Consider the following 19562-nt stretch of genomic DNA (forward strand, 5'->3'; position numbering starts at 1 on the left):
GTATGTGTATATATATATATATACTTTTAATTCATCCTTCTTAATTTTTGTGTTTCCGTTTGTAGCTCCGTATTTGTTTGATCCTAGTATAATTTTTTGAGTTAATTCGTCGTTGACAAACAATTCAAAAATTTCTCTCTTAGACATACTTATTATGCGTTTACTATATAAAAAATATTATATTATCTTTGAAGAAACATTTATAAATAAATATTTATATCGCATCCTTATTCAATCTTATTTTCAATGATATATATATTAAATATAATGATAGAAACATTATATGATTATAATAGTAATTAATTATATTCTTTAATTATATTATCGTACAATGAAAAATATAGATTGGATCTATACGGGGAAATAATTTTTCTAATATATCATCCTTCGTTGAACGTCAACACTTTTATTGATTTCTGTATATACAAATATATACAAATTTTGGTCTTTAGTTTCGTTGGCTTGTATGTCTACATGCGTGTATATACCTATACATATATACATATATATTTATATATGTGTATATATATATATATTTGTGTGTGTGTGTGTGTGTGTATATGCATTTTATTATAGCTATGTGCTCTTGTGTGAAATTCGTAAAGTTGATTTTCATATTTTAGATAATCCATTCTATTAATAATCTTTCTCGCGTTTAAAATCAGATAGATTTTGATCATTAATATACGATCGGCCGTGTTAATTAATTAATTATTAAATTTATAAATATCGTAAATTTAAGAATAAATAAATAAACTCTACGATCACGATTAACGGCAAGTTCGATATGTTTATGATTGTTCTCGTCGTAAATGTTCTCTCGGTCGCGTTAAAGTTTAATCAAAGAATCGATTTTATTGGTCTATCGGGATAATGGATTGTTATATTCTCTTTAGACTCGTCGTATTGTTCACATAGAGTTCATTCGATTCAATGTACAATAATAATAATAATAATAATTAGTAATTACACAAGAATGAAATTACTCGTACGAGGCATTATCTCTATTTTTTTCTCTCTCGTTAAAATCTATAGATATTAATTGGTAAGCTTTCCCTTAATTATAACGATATGTATAGTCGATGGTTTTTTTTTCTTTTTTCTCTTTTTAATTCTATCACGTGACCGATACGCTTTATCAAATATTCTTTTTTTTCTTTCATTTTTATTTTTGTTATTTTTCTTCCAAAATGGTTGCCACAAATTTTTTGACATTAACAGCGTGCGAGCGTGCTTAAAGCTCATAAATGGAGCAAAAGATTTTTCTAATAACAAACATATATATATATATATATATATATATATATATATATATACATATATTCAAAAGAAAATATTGATAAAAAGTAATTAGTACGTTTTTAGCACGTCGAAAGCTTCATCGTATCGATTCGATCTGTATTATCTATATTATTCAGAATATTAATTCCATTCGTCAAATGTTGTCGAAGTTTTCAAAAACTATTACGGTTTTTGTTCCTTCGTCGTATGAAAAATAAATGGATTACCGTTTAATGCTACGACAGGTGTAGCGGAGGTCGGTAAATAAGATGAGCTTCTATGTTGTGCCATCACCAATTCCTTCGTATTCTTTTCCGGTTTTATCAATACGATATAGATCTTTGGAAAGAAGAGACAGGCTAGTTGTACCAAACCGCTAAGTGACAATGATAGTGCCAATGTTACTACTCTTATGGCGTTACTGTTTGAAACGAGATAAAGCGGTACAAATGCCAGCCAGAGTACCATGGTCGTGTAATTCGTGAATGCTATATGTTTGGTCTCGTTAAAACCTTCCGGACATTTTCGTGTCTTGATCGCATATATGGTGCATATAACTATAATTCGAAATGATAGAAAAAACGATTCTTTGGTGAATTGTCTGGTCGATAATTGATAGAGTATTGATAGCATTTTTTTTGTTTTCTTTTTTTTTTCTAAAAAAATCGAAGACTTACCTATGAGAACGAACGGATAGATCAAGCTGACTATGTAGGATCTATCATCGAGACCTTGACAAATTTTGATTTTAGTATCTCTCGTAGGGTAAATGTGTTTTACCCTCGGTGGTACCTTCACGAGCAATATCACATTGACTATTACCTCTAGTAGTATCAATATTCCCGTTATAAGCAATTGAGATTTAGGACTGGTGTATCTTAAAAAAAATATATATCATTTATTATTATTATTATTATTATTATTATTATTGTTATTGTTATTAGATCTTACCTTGACTTACGCGGACTGTGAGAAATATTATTAAATATCCTATGTATTCTATTGGTTTTAGTCACTAAAGCGGCATAACACAATGTATAACAAAAACCAATTCCAAACCTGGTGATGGCGCAAGTTTCAGTAATTGGTTCAGCGACGATTGCAAATGTCATTAGAAATGATGCTAGAATGCTTAATAACAAAAGGGATGATAATTCACGACCGGATGCCTTTATCACTGGAGTCTCTCCATAAATTCGAAATATAAACCATACGTAGATAGTTAATAATATACCTATCGAATAATAATATTTTTTTATATTATATCGTCGAACACCAACTTCGATCGCATTATTTTTTTTTTATATCGATATTTACCGATACTAGCGACCACCATAGCCACGATCGCCCATGGACTATAATAATCGATATACTCTTCAGGAATCGAATCACATCTCTTAGAATCTTTCGTTGGTCGTGTACCCAATAAACAATCCTCGCATCTCTGATCGTTCACCTTGTATTGATAAAGTCCACATTTGCGACATCTCCAACAACAAAGATCTTGTTCCTCACGAATCATCACCTGATTTGATTCGCATGGTCGAGAACACGTTGAGTTTGGAAAATATTTTCTTCCGCCTTTCGTTTGATTTCGATATTTCATAGCGGTCGTCTCTATGTACAATGATGGCGTACCGTTCTCGTTTTCTACGAAAGAGAAGAGAAAAAAAAGAAAAAAGGAGAACAAACATTTTTTGTTTGTTTTTTCTTCTTCTTTTTTTATCGAAGAAAATACACGATTAATTTCGTTGATTCGACGTATCGTACCTGTGTAATTTCCGATTACTATCCAACGATACGCTCCATCTTTATTACGTTGATAGTTTAAAATCGAATATCTAGGCGGACCATCGGCGACATCGACAAATCTGAATTTATTTCCTGCGTCATCTAAGAATAGATAAAATCATCTATATGTATTAACAAATACGTATTATATGTTAATAATATATACGTATTAATAAATAAATATATATATATATACAACTGTAATAAATTTATGCATATTAATAAATATATATTAACAAACGAACAAGAGATTTTAATTATTACCTTTGAAAGAAACATTCTGTAGATATTTCGTCAGATCAATTCCATCGATATGTTTCATTTCAGAACAAATCCCGTTATATCCCTCGCCACATTTTTCTTTTTGCATGTCGTGAAGGGCGTGGGCCATCGAGTATATAGCATCCCTAACAAAATGTAGAAACTTTTGTTGCTTGTAACCCATCGAGATATTCAGGGTCAAGCTTTCGTTGAGACACGAATCGTAAAAATACTCCTTGGTAATGTTCATACTCTAAAAAAAAGAAAAAAAAAATATAAAAAATAGTTCGTTGAATTTTTACGATATAAATAAGAAGATACCTCAGTATCATTGATTCCACAACGATGGTATTCCTGCCAAAATTCACGGAACCAAGGATTTATTTTCTCGTGTTCTAATGTCAAATTGGTGAAATATTTATCGAAGCCGGACAATTGTCTCGAAAGTGGTTGAACTACCAATGCACCTTCCAAAACTGCCATCTCTTGACCCATGCGACTTGAGTCGAGGTCAGCGAAATCCCGATGATTGGAACTCGACCAAGAATCGCTTCCTATCCAAAGGAATCTCGTACCTACGTTCAATCGTTTCGCCGCATCGAGTACGCGAAGGGTCGTAGATTTTTCCGCGAAAAGAACGACGACTGAAAAATTCGGTGATAACAAAAATATTTTTCCGACGAGTAAAGAACATATATTTTCAAAGAGATAGATTGTAGATAGATAGAGAGAGAGAGAGAGAGAGAGAGAGAGAAAGTATACCTCGAACGTCAGTCTTATTGGCGATCGTACGAATAACAGTATCGTAATCCTCATTTTTAAAATGTTCTTTATTAATCCTTTGCGGTGTACTAAAGCAAATGGAATATAAATACGCAAGAGAGGTCAGTGTTTCATAACCATGATTTCCATACTCCGTATCCGAATAAACGATCGAAACGTAGGTCCATTCGAATTGCCTTTGATAAGTATAAAAAGATTTGTAAATTATCAAAAGAAACGCATTCGTACGATTAAGATAATTGATAATAATCGTCTTCAAGATTACTTGAGAATTTCCAACATGGCGTGTGCTTGATTAAGATCGCTCGGTATCGTACGGAAAAAATGAGGGTATATTTTCTTGTTGCTGAGTGCCGGTGAGGTAGCCATGTAGGATATCTGTGGTACTGAAAATAACTTCAACATGGATGCCACCTGGGGAAAGAAAAAAAAGGAAAAAGAAAAATAATTATTACAAAAAAAATAGTAATAATGATAATAACGACATCGTATCTTCGACGTGAAATTTTCCCTATAGAGATAAAATTCAAACCCAATTTCCTTTTGATCGGAAAATTTGATTTTGCGAAAAATCGTGTAATCAAAAGAGCGTAAGAAAATCGGATCAGTAATCAGAGAGTGTAATCAAAATCTTCGACCGTGATAAGGTCAATTCTGAACTGTAATGTAACAGGTTTTCGTTGGTTAGTTAACTCGAGATAAACTTCGAGGTTGCTTCCTGTGTTCGATAGAACATGCGAAGTTTGGAAAATATTCTTGAGTTTCTTGGATAACGAAGTCAAAGAATATTTACCTCCTACGTAAATTTGATACGTTTCAATTTGATACGAGCTCTGGACCTTTGCCCTTTCGCAAAGTAAAGTTGATCTCTTATACGAAAGGACAAAGTTCGAAGTATTCGAGATTATTAGAGTTACCTGTATGGTGACCGAACTCGACTGGTCCGCCAACACAGCTACAATTTTGTCGAATCCACCCTTAGAGAACTTTGGTACGCTCTTGTCTCTGCACTCGTATTCCTGGACGTGAAATTCATTCGAGTGGGCGATGAAGCCTGATAACAATGACGCAAGAACGAGAAGATTCAAGAGAGAATCCGTATTGAAATGGAAACTTAAGAGAGAAAAAGATTGAGGGAGAGAAAGAAGGGGAGAGAGAGAGAGAGCGTACTCTTTGAGATTTGATGAAAGGTAGAGAAATTCGAAGCATTACCTTTGACGAAATTCAATGCTTGTTCCAGAGCGTAGCTTGGATTGTCGCAGCTATCGAAGACTAATGCACCAAGACGTACACCCGGTAGAATTTTAGGATCTTGATTGATTTGTTGAAGCGTGTAAAGCATCGCTTCCAACGGTTGAATTCCATCTTCGAGCTGAACGAAACGAAACAAAAGGAAACGAAAATGATTCCTACGAATCCTTTAAACAAAATCTTTAATTTCTCTATACTAACCTTAATCTTCCCACAATTTTCACCAGAACCACCCTTTCCATGAATCGGGAAAAGGGCACCTAAAAGGATGTCACCTGACACGTTCAAATACGTACGAGCGTTGACGAAGGTACACGATGCCAAGAACAGGAAAGTCACGAGACGCGTCATCCTCTGTAACAAACGTAAGGATCGATGATCAGAAAAACCTTCTGTCAGGCTCCTAAATGTCTTTTCCAGATCGATACTGTAAACTTTCAAAAAAAAAAAAAAAACAGAAAGAGAGAGAGAGAAAAAGAGACAGTGTGATCGATCAATCGTGATAATCGTGAGACGAAAGAAATAGTAGGAGATAATTATAATGATCGCGTATCGTATTTTAAAGGAAATTAATGATAATGAATTTAGTTAGTAAAACAATTTTATATAAAATATTCATTAATGTCAATATTTAATTATAATATTAGAAATTGAATAATTTCCATTGGTCCTTCGAGTTTGCGATGACGCTTTTTATAATTAATCAAATTAATGAAAGAATAAATTTATCCGAAAAGAGAATTAAAGATGAGAGTATTAGGAAGAATGAGATAGAAGATATCGACAAGGACACATCGTTCAATGATGATACCACACTAACAGGAAGCGTAACCTCGTCGAGGAGGAAACTCCAAGCAGAGGAGACTCTCGAGTTCCTTAATTAGCAAGTTAATCTAGTTACGTCAACCTAGTTATGTGTTTCGTTAACACATAGGGGATTTACTTGACGGTATAACGAAAAAGAATAACATAGATGGATTTTCTCCGATCGTTTCATTTTTCATCATTTCCACGCTAATAATATTAGATTTGTTTAATCAATTAATTTTCGAACAAATTTATACCTACATTTCTTGTGTTCAACAACAATGAAAAAATTCATTCAAAAAGTATATGACAATTCTTTCTCATATGACTAGTATACTCGTCGAAAGAAAAAGATACTACAGTTTTTATTATACAAATCAAAATTTTATCAAAGATAAATTAGCCGAAAATAATAATCGAAGATAACCACCGAGGATAAAGTTAGCAACATTTCATTCGTCTCGTCTTCGAAATATTCCAATACAATATTTTAGTCTCTAAATTCACAATTATCCATTACCTTTTAATCGTTTAATTTCAATTCATACGACAAAAGTATATTTTCTCTCTGTTCTTTCTTTCTTTTTCTCGCACGAAAAATATAATTCCTCATAAAATTGTCATATCTTCGTGATGAGTATGCTTGATTAACGAATGAAATTGATTTATGAATGAAGTCGAATTCATTCGATAATCGATAATATCGTTATTGATATAGATCGTTATAATTTATTAAACTCGTTTGTACTCCATCGTTGTTATTTCTTTTTTATCAGAAAAAAAAATTCGGAATTAATTATGTCACATAATTCTTATAGTCCTATCAGATAAGATAGGACATTCCAAGACTCCTACGGGTTCTTGATAGAAACTTCGATACCCTTAAGAAGACTCTCATCAGCTTCGAAGATTGTCGGCTCTTAGCTGGCTTTTACTCTTCACGAAACAAAGGGTATTACGAGAACGGGAAGGCATTTAAAGAGGCTCTTGAATTATTTGCAAATGCGAATATCTATTCGTTCTCATAATCGTTAAGAACAGTGGCTTGTTTCGTGTAATTTTTATACACCGTTTTCTCCTCGTCTCTTGATGATCGAAGACAAAAAAAAAAAAGATTCGATGTTTCTGCGTTTAATATCGTAAAAAAACATTTCTTTCGTTTATCACCAAGTTATCATTCTTACTTCTCGTTTTTTTTTTTTTTCATTAATTTTTTTGCATATTTATCTCTTTATCATATGATAAATAAGTATGTACTTTAGTTATGTCATTTCGTTGCATCTTTTTTGTTTCATTTATATTCCTGTTTATTCGTGTAAGAAGAGAGAAATATAAAAAAAATTATACTCGTATTTATTTAATTTCATTTCTTTCTTTTTTCGTCGAACGATCTTCGATGTCGATGTCGATGTCGAAGAAGAAGAAGAAGAAGAAGAAGAAGAAAAAGAAAAAAAGAGATTACAGAGAAGTTCGTATTCCCAACAGAGAATACGAAACTCGACGTTACTTCTCATGATATTTTATTTAACTTAAAAATTATTATATCAATATCGAAATATTCAGACTTATCCATATAAACGAAAAAATATGAAAGAACGTATTATGTACGATCCAACGCCTCTGGATTTCTTAATAACTACGTATTAAAACGGTAAGGCTCCTAGGTCCACAAGGTTATCGTGTAATTTCAACCTTGAATGACTATGAACTATGAAACGTGACTTTTCGGATAAAGAAAAAGTAAACGAAAAAGTAAAGAACAAACGACGATGATTTACGCGAAAGCAGCTCGTCGAAATCGTTCGATTTCCTCTTTATCCTTTATTTACCTTAATACGGTGCACCACCGGAAAGAACAATTAATTTCCCGATGGAAATTCAGTCCAGCGGGAAACGTCGAAAAACGAACAATCAGGATTATTGCGACTCTTTTTTTCAGCTCCAACTTTTTTTTTTCTTTTTTCTTTTTTTCTTCTTCTTCTTCTTCTTTTCTACGTCAAAGCGTGCAACAATACGTCATGTGCTATTCAAGCTTCTTTATCTTCTCTCTCTATCTCTCTTCTCTTTTTACAAACTATATACGCTTCTCCGATGTTTACTTTTCCGATTTTCGATAACGAAAATAAATATACCTGTCGATTAGTCGAGATGTTTGAAACAAAAAAAAAGGAAACGACGAAAAGAAAACAATATTTTTTTATAGATATTCGTAAGTAGTCAGTTCTTTAGAAACTTTACGAATCCTCTGTTGAACTAATAATAGAGTTTATATTTGATATTTCCTCTCGAGAAATCGCAAAATATTGAGTTAATTTCTGTTCTTTACTTGCAAATCGATTACATTTCTTTTACACTCTTTTAGAATTCGAGATTCTAATAGTCGTATATTAAGAATCTAACATCCTGATCTTAGTTTGAATATTTATATTTAAATGTATTTTCGTTTGTTTGTATACAAAATTAATAATTCTTATTCTTGCTCGTTCATCGAAAAAAAAATAATAATGTCAAATTGTACATAAAAGTAATTGATTTGAAAACTACTTCGATCGAATTTCTTTTTATTACGATTAATCGACATTAGTTTGCGATTAGTGGATTAAAATGAATTTAATGTTGCAATAGCTTCGATCGATCCTTTTTCGAGTAAATTAATGCTCGAACGTTCAACGAATCAAAAGATTCGACGAAGTATTGTGAAAATGTTCACGAGGCCGCTCAGGATGGAAATTTTATCGAAAAATAGAGTAGAAAATAAAAGCAAAAAATAAAATAAAAGAAGAAAAAAAAGGGAAAGATAGAAATTAACAAAAAAATTTTCCTCGGAGATAGTTCGTTAGCGTTGTTACAGAGGTGTCACGCAAACGAGGATGTAAATGAATCGTACCTTGGTGGTCGCATTTTCCAGCATGCTACGTATTTCACCACGCTCGTGTTTCGATATAAAACTCGATTCCATTTTATCTCGAAACTTTCGATGAACAATTTAATACATATAATATATATATATAATATATACATACATATATATATATATATATATATATTTCCATCGTTTCGGCCGAATTAAAAGTGATCGTCGTTACAATTTTTATGGCATAGAAATATGAGAGAAAGAAAAAAAATTATATATATATATGCACAATTGTATATGTATGTATTCACATATATTTGTAGATATAAAATTTGGACGATTACGTCTTGTTCCTCGAGAACACGTAAAAATTATGGAATTTTTAATAAAACCTGATACAAATGTGATACTTTTTCTTACGCTTTGAGATTGTTCATTATCCCTGATTTTATATTAATTAACAACAATAATGAAAACGGATTTAATTCTCGATCGATTTTGACGAACGATGTCTCATTTTAAACACGAATGATTTGATCTAAGAAGCTGCTTTTTCGAATGTTCGATAAAACTTTATCTTCTTTCGAAAAGAATCTTGTTCAAAAATTCTGTATTCTTTTGAGAATAATTTACCCACAAATATAAATCTTTTTGCGTGAGAATCGTTCTCCTATTTCTTTCATAGTTCATAATTCGTTCATACCTTTCGACGAAGTCAGATATTAGTTTCGAGCGAAATGTGAGTGAACGGTCTTAAATAACATTTATAAAAGGGAGAAAAATAGAGAGATAGGGAAAAAGATAGGGAACAAAATAGAGAGAGAAAGAGATAGATAGATAGAATTATATTTTTCTTACGATCGGAAAAAGATTTATACTTTCTCACGATGTTATCGTAGAATAAATGGACGAAGAAGAAGTTTGATCGTCGTTAAAGTTTATAAAAACTTCGTTTCGAAGAGGCTGACAGCGAAAAAGAGAAAAAGAGAAAGAGAGAGAGAGAGAGAGAGAGAGAGAGAGAGAGAGAGAGAGAGAGAGAGAAGAATTTTCAACGGGAGCTTAAACACGAGCAACGATGAAACATTTTTGAGAGCGGTTGTGACTCGTCTACCACGATAGGACAGATATAAGCGGCTTATCATGGTTTTACGTACGGTCTACGGTTGGTATCCCAGAACTCAAACTTTCGCAATTTCTTCTCGATCGTAGAGATATCGTTCACGCGAAATATATTATTCGTTGATAATAAAACGAAAAAGAAAAGAAAAAAAAAATAAAGAGAGAGAAGAAAAAAAGAGGAAGATAGAGAGCAAAAATAAGAAATAAATTGACTTTCGTAACTAGCTTTTCTTTTTCGATAAATTTCCAATCACGATGACCACCGAATGAGAATTCTATTTCTCGTTGTTATATTCTCCTTTATCGATCTCATCTCGCGAAGTAATCTCGAATACGACAAAATCGAGATTCGATATATATATATATATATATATATATATATATATATCATTTATATAAAAAAATATATATATAAATATATTTTTTCTCGATAAAAACTCTGTTAAAAAAGGATATCTTCAAGAGAGTTCTAATAAGATCGACGTATCGATCCATCGATAAAGCTTTTCTTCAAGGAATATTCGAAGAGTCGAACAATAGAAAATCTATATTATACGTACTCGATCCGTAAGGTCATATGGCACAGCAGTACTAGTTCGTTCCTTGCACTAGAATTTTTCAATGGAAATATACTCGAGCATTCTCATACTCTCTTTCTCTCTCTCTCTCTTTCTTTCTCTGTCTCTCATTTTCTCTCATTCCTTACGCGTTTCAAAACGCGAGAACTATCCTCTCGTGGCTTACCCATCGAGACTACTACTTGCCAATAAAGTAACCGGTGAACTCATATACAAACCAATAAATTTTTTACCAACACATTCGTAGAGAAACAGTCAGAGAAAGAGAGAGAGAGAGAGAGAGAGAGAGAGAGAGAGAGAGAGAGAGAGAGAGAGAGAGAGAGAGAGAGAGAGTAGATATATTTTTTCGAAAGGAACACGTGGAGAGAATAAATTTCCAGATTGGTATATTTATCTTATATATGTGTGCGTATATGCGTACATGCTCGTGTGTATATATACATATATATATATTCGTACGTAAAGTCACGTTGTTGGATATTCGACGTGTTCTATTCTATTGGAAAAAGAAAAATAGTTCCACCGTCCGTATATTTTCCTGAGAGGAGTTAGAAGTGGAGTAAGTGAGTAAGTACGTTATCGTAGAAGATGATTTTCGTGTTCGAAGTTCGAAAACGCAACGAGATGAAAGATCGTATATAGATGGAATATGAAGCGGAGTCCTCTCGTGAACGGAATAACGTAATGGACCATCTCTCTCTCTCTCTCTCTCCCTCTCTATCTCTATCTTTATCACTCTCTCTATCTATCTTTCTCTCTTTCTCTCGACAACCAGAATTCCCTTCTTTGAAATGGAATAAGAGTTTTCCGATCGGCCGTGACTTTGAAAGCCGAATCGAGAATTCGATAGGAATTCTTTTCGCTAGAGGGATTTCTCGTTCGAGAAATCTTTGGCTACGTAGAAAATTGTATGAGGAAAAAGGATCGCCCTTATTTTCCTCGTTCGTTCTTTCTTTCTCTTTTTCTTTCCTTATTTCTTTTTTTCTTTCTTTCTTTCTCTTTGATTTGTTTGTTTCTTTCCTTTTTCTTCTTCTTTTCTTCTTCTTCTTCTTTTCTTTCTTCCTTTTTTTCTTTTGTTAACGATCAAACTCTCGTTAATTCGTTAATCACGTATATCTACTTATGTACATATGTAAATTACTTATTTAATTTTTTAATTCCTCACTTATTTATTTCGATGATTAAAACGAATGAATCCATGATACACGATTTTTTCTATGTAAATGAAATTTTGCCTCTACCTAACATTTTTTTCTCTACGTAATTGAGTGTCTCAAAATTCCTCTTTTTATATATATATATATATATATATATATATATATATATATATCTATAGAATCGCGTGTTAATCTTATTATCGAGTCGCTCGAAAAATTTCGGAAATGGTAGGACTGTCAATTACGCAAACAATTCCAATATCAATGAACGAAACGTTCATCCGAACGACGCTCTCGTGCGTAATAATGAATCGTTGTGATTAAAGAGAAAGAAAAAAGAAGAAAAAAAAAAGAAAGAAAAGCCTGCTGTTCGCTTTCGAAAACATGAAAGAGAGTTGTTTGGTATTCTTTTCTTTCTTTTTTTTTTTTTTTTATTTTTCATTCCCTTTTTTTGGCGTGTTAACTGCAAGACTGCAGTGGTACAAGTCAGCCAAAAGTCAGTCCACTTGATCGCACTTTGATTTACAATACGAATTTGAAATTAGTGATATTTGCAGCAGACAGAAACGCTAAATGCAATTGGGAAAGAACGTATACTCTTGTTACTTTGTAGATTTGCTGAGGTCAAAATTATGCAAAGGGCAAAGCGACGAGAGGGCCCGTAAATTAATTAATCGCGTTATTGCTCGACGGACAATAATGAACGGGGCCATGTTATGCGAGCTGACGCCCGTACATTTGTACACTACTATGTGTCTGTTTCTCTGTGTTCTCTCTCTCTCTCTCTCTCTTTCTCTCTCTCTCTCTCTCTCTCTCCTTCTCTTTTGCTCTTTCATACCCAACAAAATTCTCATTTGACAAAGAGGATCTGCTCAGAGAAAAATACTTTTCGATGACCGCAGAAAGATCCGAAACATTGTAGAAATATATTAACGAGCTTTACTAATAATAACGGCAAAACAATAATAACGATAATGACAAAGATGATAATAATAATAATAATAATAATAATAATAATAATAATAATAATAATAATAGTAATAATAATAATGAGAAGAATAATAATTTGCTCGAATGAAATATCGTGTCTGTCTTTTGTATTCTTTTTTTGTTATGGATATAATACTGAATATAGTCGTTCGTAAAATGAAAGCAAAAACCAAAAAGAAAGAAATCGCGGATATAAGTAAATAGGACAAAAGAAATACACGAGCATGATTAATTCTTTTGAACGAAAAACTTAATTTGATCGAAGAAATTAACAAGCAGATCACATGAAAATCAAATCGTTTTAGTTTTTAGATAGATAAATAATTCGCGAATGAAGAGAAGATGCAAATGTGAGTAAGAGGAAAGAACAAAATATTATTTATAAGAGTTCTTCTTTAAATAGTATTCAACGAAATCGTCCAAGAAAGAAATGAACGATACGATCGATATTAATCGTTTATAAATATTAAATATCTCTGATGATTATCGTCCTCGTCGTTCGAGCGTACCTTCCTATAGCTAAACAAAAAGAAAAAAAAAAAAGAAAGAAAAGAAAAAAAGAAAGAAAAAAGAAAGCGTCGCTTTAATCGCGATTTAACTCTTTCGTGTCGAGCCAATAAACACGCAATGTATTATTTCAAAAGCCGATCTACATTATATAGTTATTATAAATATCTACGAAAGTACGTATAAATATTATTGTTTTGTCTTCTTCTTTCTTGTTCTCATTTTTTTCCTTTCTTTTTATTTTTTATCTTTTTTCATTTCGATATTTACAGTCATTATTTGTTCTCTCCGATGTTATAATGGATTAACTGCGTTTTTGTGTTTATGTGTACGTGTGTTATTTTTTTATTTTTATTTGTTCTTCTTTTTTTTTTTTTTATTGAATTTACGTATTACGTAAAAAATACACATACGAACGCACGTTGCAAATACGTTGCGTATACGTTTTGCACATACACACGATTTTTCCCGGAGTATATTCTCATACTGTGTGTTAATTAAGTTAAAACCTTCGTCATTAGTTAAAATTGACATTAAAAGCTGTTGAGACGACGTAGAATCGTTTAAATGCGATTCGCGTTTCCACCGGCGGAATGTTAAAAACGTTGAAAACGTTTAACGTCGCATTGTTCTTTCACATCCAACGACAAATCTGAAAATGTTGGAATCAAAACTTGATCAAAATTTTTCATATTCGTTTACCGCGATCGTACAATACATCATATCAGTCAAATTATGTTGCGTTTCAATCGCTACACGATTTTCAATATATGTATATACATATATATATATATATATATATATATATATATATATATATATCGATCGTTCACGATGTCTTTTCACCCCATCGTTTTCGTAAAATGTAATTGATATAGTTGGACTCTTCGACGTTTTAAAAAAATTGGAACGTCTTGGACTCGAAAGGTTTCGAAGAAAGTACAAAAGTAAAAACAACTTTACTGGTAATCTCTGTTAACTCCCATTGGATTAGAAAAGATCCTGTTTCGAGGATCCCTTTTTAAAGAAAAATAAAGAATTTTCTATGGGACTTTCTAAGGAGATAAGCCCGTAAAAGCATAGACTAAGGGCCAACAGTATTCTATTGTTCTACCATTTCTCTATTCCCTTCTTTGTCTTTTCCTTTCCTTCCTTCCCTTTTCTTTACTCCTTTCTTTCTCTTTCTTTTTGTTTTTTTTCCTTCTTTTTCTACTTCTACTCCTATTTCTTCTACTTTTTCTACTTCTTCTACTTCTTCTTCTTCTTTTTCTTTCTCTTCTTCTTGTTAGAATGCAAGCTTTAATGTTAAAAGTAATAAGAGACTACTCAAAAGGATTAAACGAAACGTAGTAGTATATCTCTAACTACACAAAAGATAATTTTTGCAAAATACTACGCATTTCTATCCACTTTTATTCTCCCGCTTTGAAACACGTCCCTTGAAATTCAACGAAACGTATAAATATGTATATAAAATATAGGCATATATAAGTTATTTCATCTACTCTCTCTCTCTCTCTCTTTCTCTCTCTTTCTTTCTGTCTCTCTTTCTCTGCATTGTGACAATTTAAATAATAAAAGAAAAGAGAAAAAGGAAAAATAAAGGATAGAAAAAATAAAAGAAATAAAAACCAAGAGAAACGAGGGCGCATCATTGCGTCTGTAAATCCAATATATATATATATATATATATATATATATATATATATATATATATGTTTGATGAATACATTACATATTTCATATAATGAAGAATCGATTTCATTAAATAATAAAATATATATCAAATAAAAATTAAAAATTCTTAAGATCAAACACTGTTTCCATTCTTTTTCTTTTTTTTCTTTCTTTCTTTCCTTTAATTTTTACATTACATCGATTCACACTGCATATCTTGCTTTCTTACATTTATTTATTTTTATTTTTTTCCTTTTTTTGTTTAAGAAAGCATACATATTTTCCTTCCAGTGATCTCGAATCATTGGAATCGAGTATGAGCGAGATGGACGAGATGATTTTATTTTCTACGATTTTCAACAAATATTTGCCTTTTATTCCTGGGTAGACATTTCCGACGCCCCAAAGAGAGAGAGAGAGAGAGAGAGAGAAAAAGAAAGAAAGAGAGAGACAGAAACAGAGACAGAGAGAGAGAGAGAGAGAGAGAGAGAGAGAGAGAGAATCTTTCCAAGCGTTCCATCGTACCAAAGAAATTTCGACGCGACGAGAGAAAGACGTTGAAAATAGAAATGGGAAACGATTCGACGGTAATTAAAGTCCGTTCGAGTCGTTTTCTCGAATGTTTCGAGAGACAGATAGACAGATATATAGACAGACAAAGAGAGAAAGAGAGAGAGAGAGAGAGAGAGACGAAAATTTCGGAATAGAGATGAAATAGTTCGCAGAAAATGAGAAAACAGCTAGAGCGCCGTAATAAAAAGAAAATCGCGAACAAAAGTATCCAAGTACTTCATCACGTTACACACCATTTCTCCCTTTTTATAAAATTCCCTTAAAACCGTTGTTTCTATCATTAGTTCTTTCCCTCTCTCATTCTCTTTCATTTTATTTCTAATTTGAAATACACCGAAATAATCTTGTGTGTCTCGCAAGATTGAGAGTTGAAATCACACGATAATTCTGATTAATTTCGTTTCCTTGATTTGTTTCATATTTTGTTTAATAACAATGCATGCAAATATTCTCGCAATCGCAATTCGATTCTCGTTACATATTAATTCGATATCTTCTCTCGTTTTCTCTCCCTCTCTCTCTCTCTCTCTCTCTCTTTGACTAAGTATAAGTGCGTTTTATATTTCTTACGTTACTTTTTCTTTCCATTTCTAGTGAGTCTTACCAAACCATTCCCTTGAATAAAGTTATGCGCATTTCCTTCCGCCCATTTATAAAGTTTTCAGTAACGATTCTTGTTTTCAAGATGGAAAGAGCTTTCCTTGAATGTTCCGTAAAACCTCACTCTTTGCTTTTCGTTTCTTCCTTCTTAACATAATCGTTGCTTTTCACTGGACGAAGTGAGTACGCTTCTCTCTCTCTCTCTCTTTCTTTTACTCTCTTTTTCGATCTTCTTACATATATATATATATATATATATATATATATATATACTAACAAAATTTACTTGTTTTTTCATCATTAAAAATTTCCACAATAAATTCTATTTCAATATAATTGTCCTACTTTTATCGAGAACAAATAATACAATTACCTTTAATACTAAATAATAATTAACGATTAGTAATAATTACCTATAGTTACAATAATAATAAGCGTATACGTCTAACAAATGATTTCTCTTCGATCGATAAATAATTAGAACGTCCGACGTATCCATCACTAATTTTCACCAACCGGTCTAATTTCAACTCTATTCGAAACAATAAGCCGACAGTTGGCCGATATCGGCCAAATATTAGAACAATATTGAACGACATCAAAATTGATGTCACGAATTTGAATATAAGTTTTCAATATAACTAGATGATGATATTTTAATATCTTCGAATATTGGACATTAAACCATGAAAGAATTTATTCGGTGAATTCTAAACATTGAGTCCTAATATTTTCCGAGAAAACTATCATCATAAAATACCATCAAAAAAGAAATAAAAAGAAGGAGAAAAAGAGAGAGAAAAAAAGAAATGGAATCGTATAATGCCTGAACATAAAAGAGTCACGTGTGTCGCGTAAACCGCAAGTCTCATTTCAAGAAATTCGATTTAATCTCGTAAAAAAGCAAATAACAATAATAATAATAATAACAACAACAATAACGACAACAATAATAAATGATGAAAGAAGAAGAAGGATGAAAGAGAGAAGATAAAAAGATTTACCCACTTTGATCCAGCTCATTCAGAAGATCCTCCTCACATTCGCAACAACATCGACGGATGATTAGGTGTCCAGCATGTTCCACTTGTTTTCAAAAGATTTCTTTTTCGAAAAGAATAAATAGAAAAGATCGAAAGAGAAATATCATACGAGAGACAAAAAACGAGTACAAAAAACGATCGAAATTCTTGAACAATACGATTACACTAATTCTCCCTTTTTTCAATTTTAATTTTCGCGTCAAAACAATACGATAATAAAATAATCAAAGTGTGATTAGAAAAATGATGAATATACGACGATTAAATAAATAGTTAATTAGTTAAATAGATAGATAAATAAAGAGAAAAAAAGAGACGGTAAGATATAGTAAGAGATAATAAGAGAGATCTCACGGAGGTAGAACGTGTTGCCGTCTATACGGCGTCGCGACGATCACTGCGAGCGACGACGCGACGTTGTCTCTGACCTCTCTTCTCTTCTCTCTCTCTCTCTCTCTCTCTCTATCTCTTTCTCTCTCTTTCTATCTCATAGCGCGCGTGTGGAGGTTGGGAGCTCGCGCTCGCGCGTTACGACTATATACCTATGTAAGTACATATATATGTGTGTGTTTGTATGTATTATATATACATAGGTATGTAGGAAAACGAAAGGAGGTAAACTATCACAAAACGTTTGTTGTTCGTTCGCGTTTTATACTTCCCTATCGTCTTTATCTTGTTTCTCTCTCTTTCTCTCTCTCTTTTTTCACTTCAAAACACCATGAAAATTTCTATATGAGTGAGTGGATGACGATATTCCCTAGCCGCCCACCCTCTCAATCCCCAATCCCCTGCTCAGCCCAACCACGATGATGATATTTTGATTCAGTTTACTCGAGTTTGCACGACATGAAGGTATTGTTTTGTTGATGCGTTCTAACGTGTGGGTGTATGTACATATGTACATTGTAGATACGTAGATACTACGGTGCTCGTATGTATCCACGGTGTAAAGTCCCGATCCTTTGATCTCCATCGTTGTCCTCTTTATTACCTTTTAATCGGCGAATAGGTTATCGATTCTATCTTCTAACATTTCTCCACCGAAGAGATTTTATCCGACCGACAAAATAAATCTTTTTGGTTTAACATCGTACCATCGAGGAAATAAAAAGAAGGACATATATATAATTTTTTTACAATCTTTTTTTCTTACGATCAATTATATTTAATCTTTTAATTTCGCCGTGTTTTTTTTTAAACTGTCGACGAACTTTATTCAAATATATTAATAACAACGTCCGAAAGGAAATACATTTGTTACCCTCTTTTCTTTTCTCTTTTTCCTTTTCTTCTTTAATTAATCTTCATTAAAATAACGTTTACATTCACGATAGATATACCATACCATATAACTATTATTATCGACATAATCCTCCTTTCTAAAGACATAATTATCCATCTCCAGTTCCCAAATACCTAATTGTAACTGTTATACCTATCTCTATAACTGTTATACCGTACGATCGATCTCGGATCTTGAACGGGGATGACGGTAATTGGAAAGATACGATCAAGCCAATCGTATTAATCTGTTCCGAACCAAGGAACACCCTTGAAGATCCTTGATTAACCCTATCCCCGAGCGAATAAGAAGAGCATCGATGCGAAAAACCTTAGGTATCTATCCTTCCCTCTTACTCCTCTCCCTGCTAACCCTTATCTCAACGAACCGAAACCGTTAACAAGAATTGTTCTTTTCCGCATAGCGAAATGAAACCACCCATTTAAAACTGCAATCTGACGATTCTCGGAATCCTCGGAATAAAGCAAAAAGGGTGACGACCGAGGTAGGGCGAGATTGTACGAGTGTAGAGAAGTTGGGGTTGCGTCTGGGTTGGGGTTGAGAAAGGTTATGATCATCAGGAGTGAGAGTATGATCTCGACGACTATGAAAGTCGATCGAGCGTGAAACAAAAAAAAAAGAAAAAAATAAAAACTGAAAGGAAGGAGAAAGAAAAAAGATCGAAAGTAGTAGCAAAAAATAAGGAACAAGAAAAAGAAGAAGAAGAAGAAGAAGAAGAAGAATAAGAAGAATAAGGAAGAGGAAGAAGAGGAGAGCCATGCCAGCCAAGCTCTTTTCCCTTTTTCCTCGTGTCGTTTGAATCTTCGAACGGCCGTGACCCGTAAGAACAAGTCGTTCAAGTGGATAAGCTATGCGTCGTGTATTCCAAGAGAGTAAGGGAAGATTTATCTTTCTGTCTCTTTCTCTTTATCTTTGTATCTCCCTCTCTCTCTCTCTCTTTCTCTCTCTGTCTCTTTTTGTCTTTCTCTCTCTCTCTCTTACTCC

General features: G+C 32.7%; 1 protein-coding gene across 2 annotated transcripts; it reads right to left on the minus strand.

Annotated features, from left to right (window-relative positions):
- Positions 1-290: 290 nt before the first annotated feature.
- On the minus strand, positions 291-17679 carry LOC127071499 (metabotropic glutamate receptor 2-like). Of its 2 annotated transcripts, none has more exons than XM_051010810.1 (13): positions 17238-17679; positions 5569-5721; positions 5329-5488; positions 5034-5170; positions 4382-4530; positions 4096-4292; positions 3655-3977; positions 3337-3586; positions 3052-3174; positions 2599-2931; positions 2233-2515; positions 1959-2158; positions 291-1838 (listed from the first exon to the last, which is right to left on the minus strand). In XM_051010810.1, the coding sequence occupies exons 1-13, from the start codon at positions 17250-17252 to the stop codon at positions 1465-1467; spliced, it is 2697 nt and encodes an 898-aa protein (XP_050866767.1). In that variant the 5' UTR covers positions 17253-17679; the 3' UTR covers positions 291-1464. The 2 variants fall into 2 exon arrangements, with proteins under 2 accessions (XP_050866767.1, XP_050866769.1); XM_051010812.1 differs by having other exon boundaries at positions 17234-17679.
- Between the last annotated feature and the right edge of the window lie 1883 nt (positions 17680-19562).

The sequence above is a fragment of the Vespula vulgaris genome, chromosome 22 (assembly GCF_905475345.1).
Source record: "Vespula vulgaris chromosome 22, iyVesVulg1.1, whole genome shotgun sequence".
NCBI lineage: Eukaryota > Metazoa > Arthropoda > Insecta > Hymenoptera > Vespidae > Vespula > Vespula vulgaris.

Coding starts and splice junctions, on each gene's coding strand:
- LOC127071499 (XM_051010810.1), bottom strand. Junction 2,516..2,598: donor TATGGTGGTCGCTAGTATCG/GTAAATATCGAT, acceptor ATTATTCGATAG/GTATATTATTAACTATCTAC. Junction 2,159..2,232: donor CACAGTCCGCGTAAGTCAAG/GTAAGATCTAAT, acceptor ATTTTTTTTAAG/ATACACCAGTCCTAAATCTC.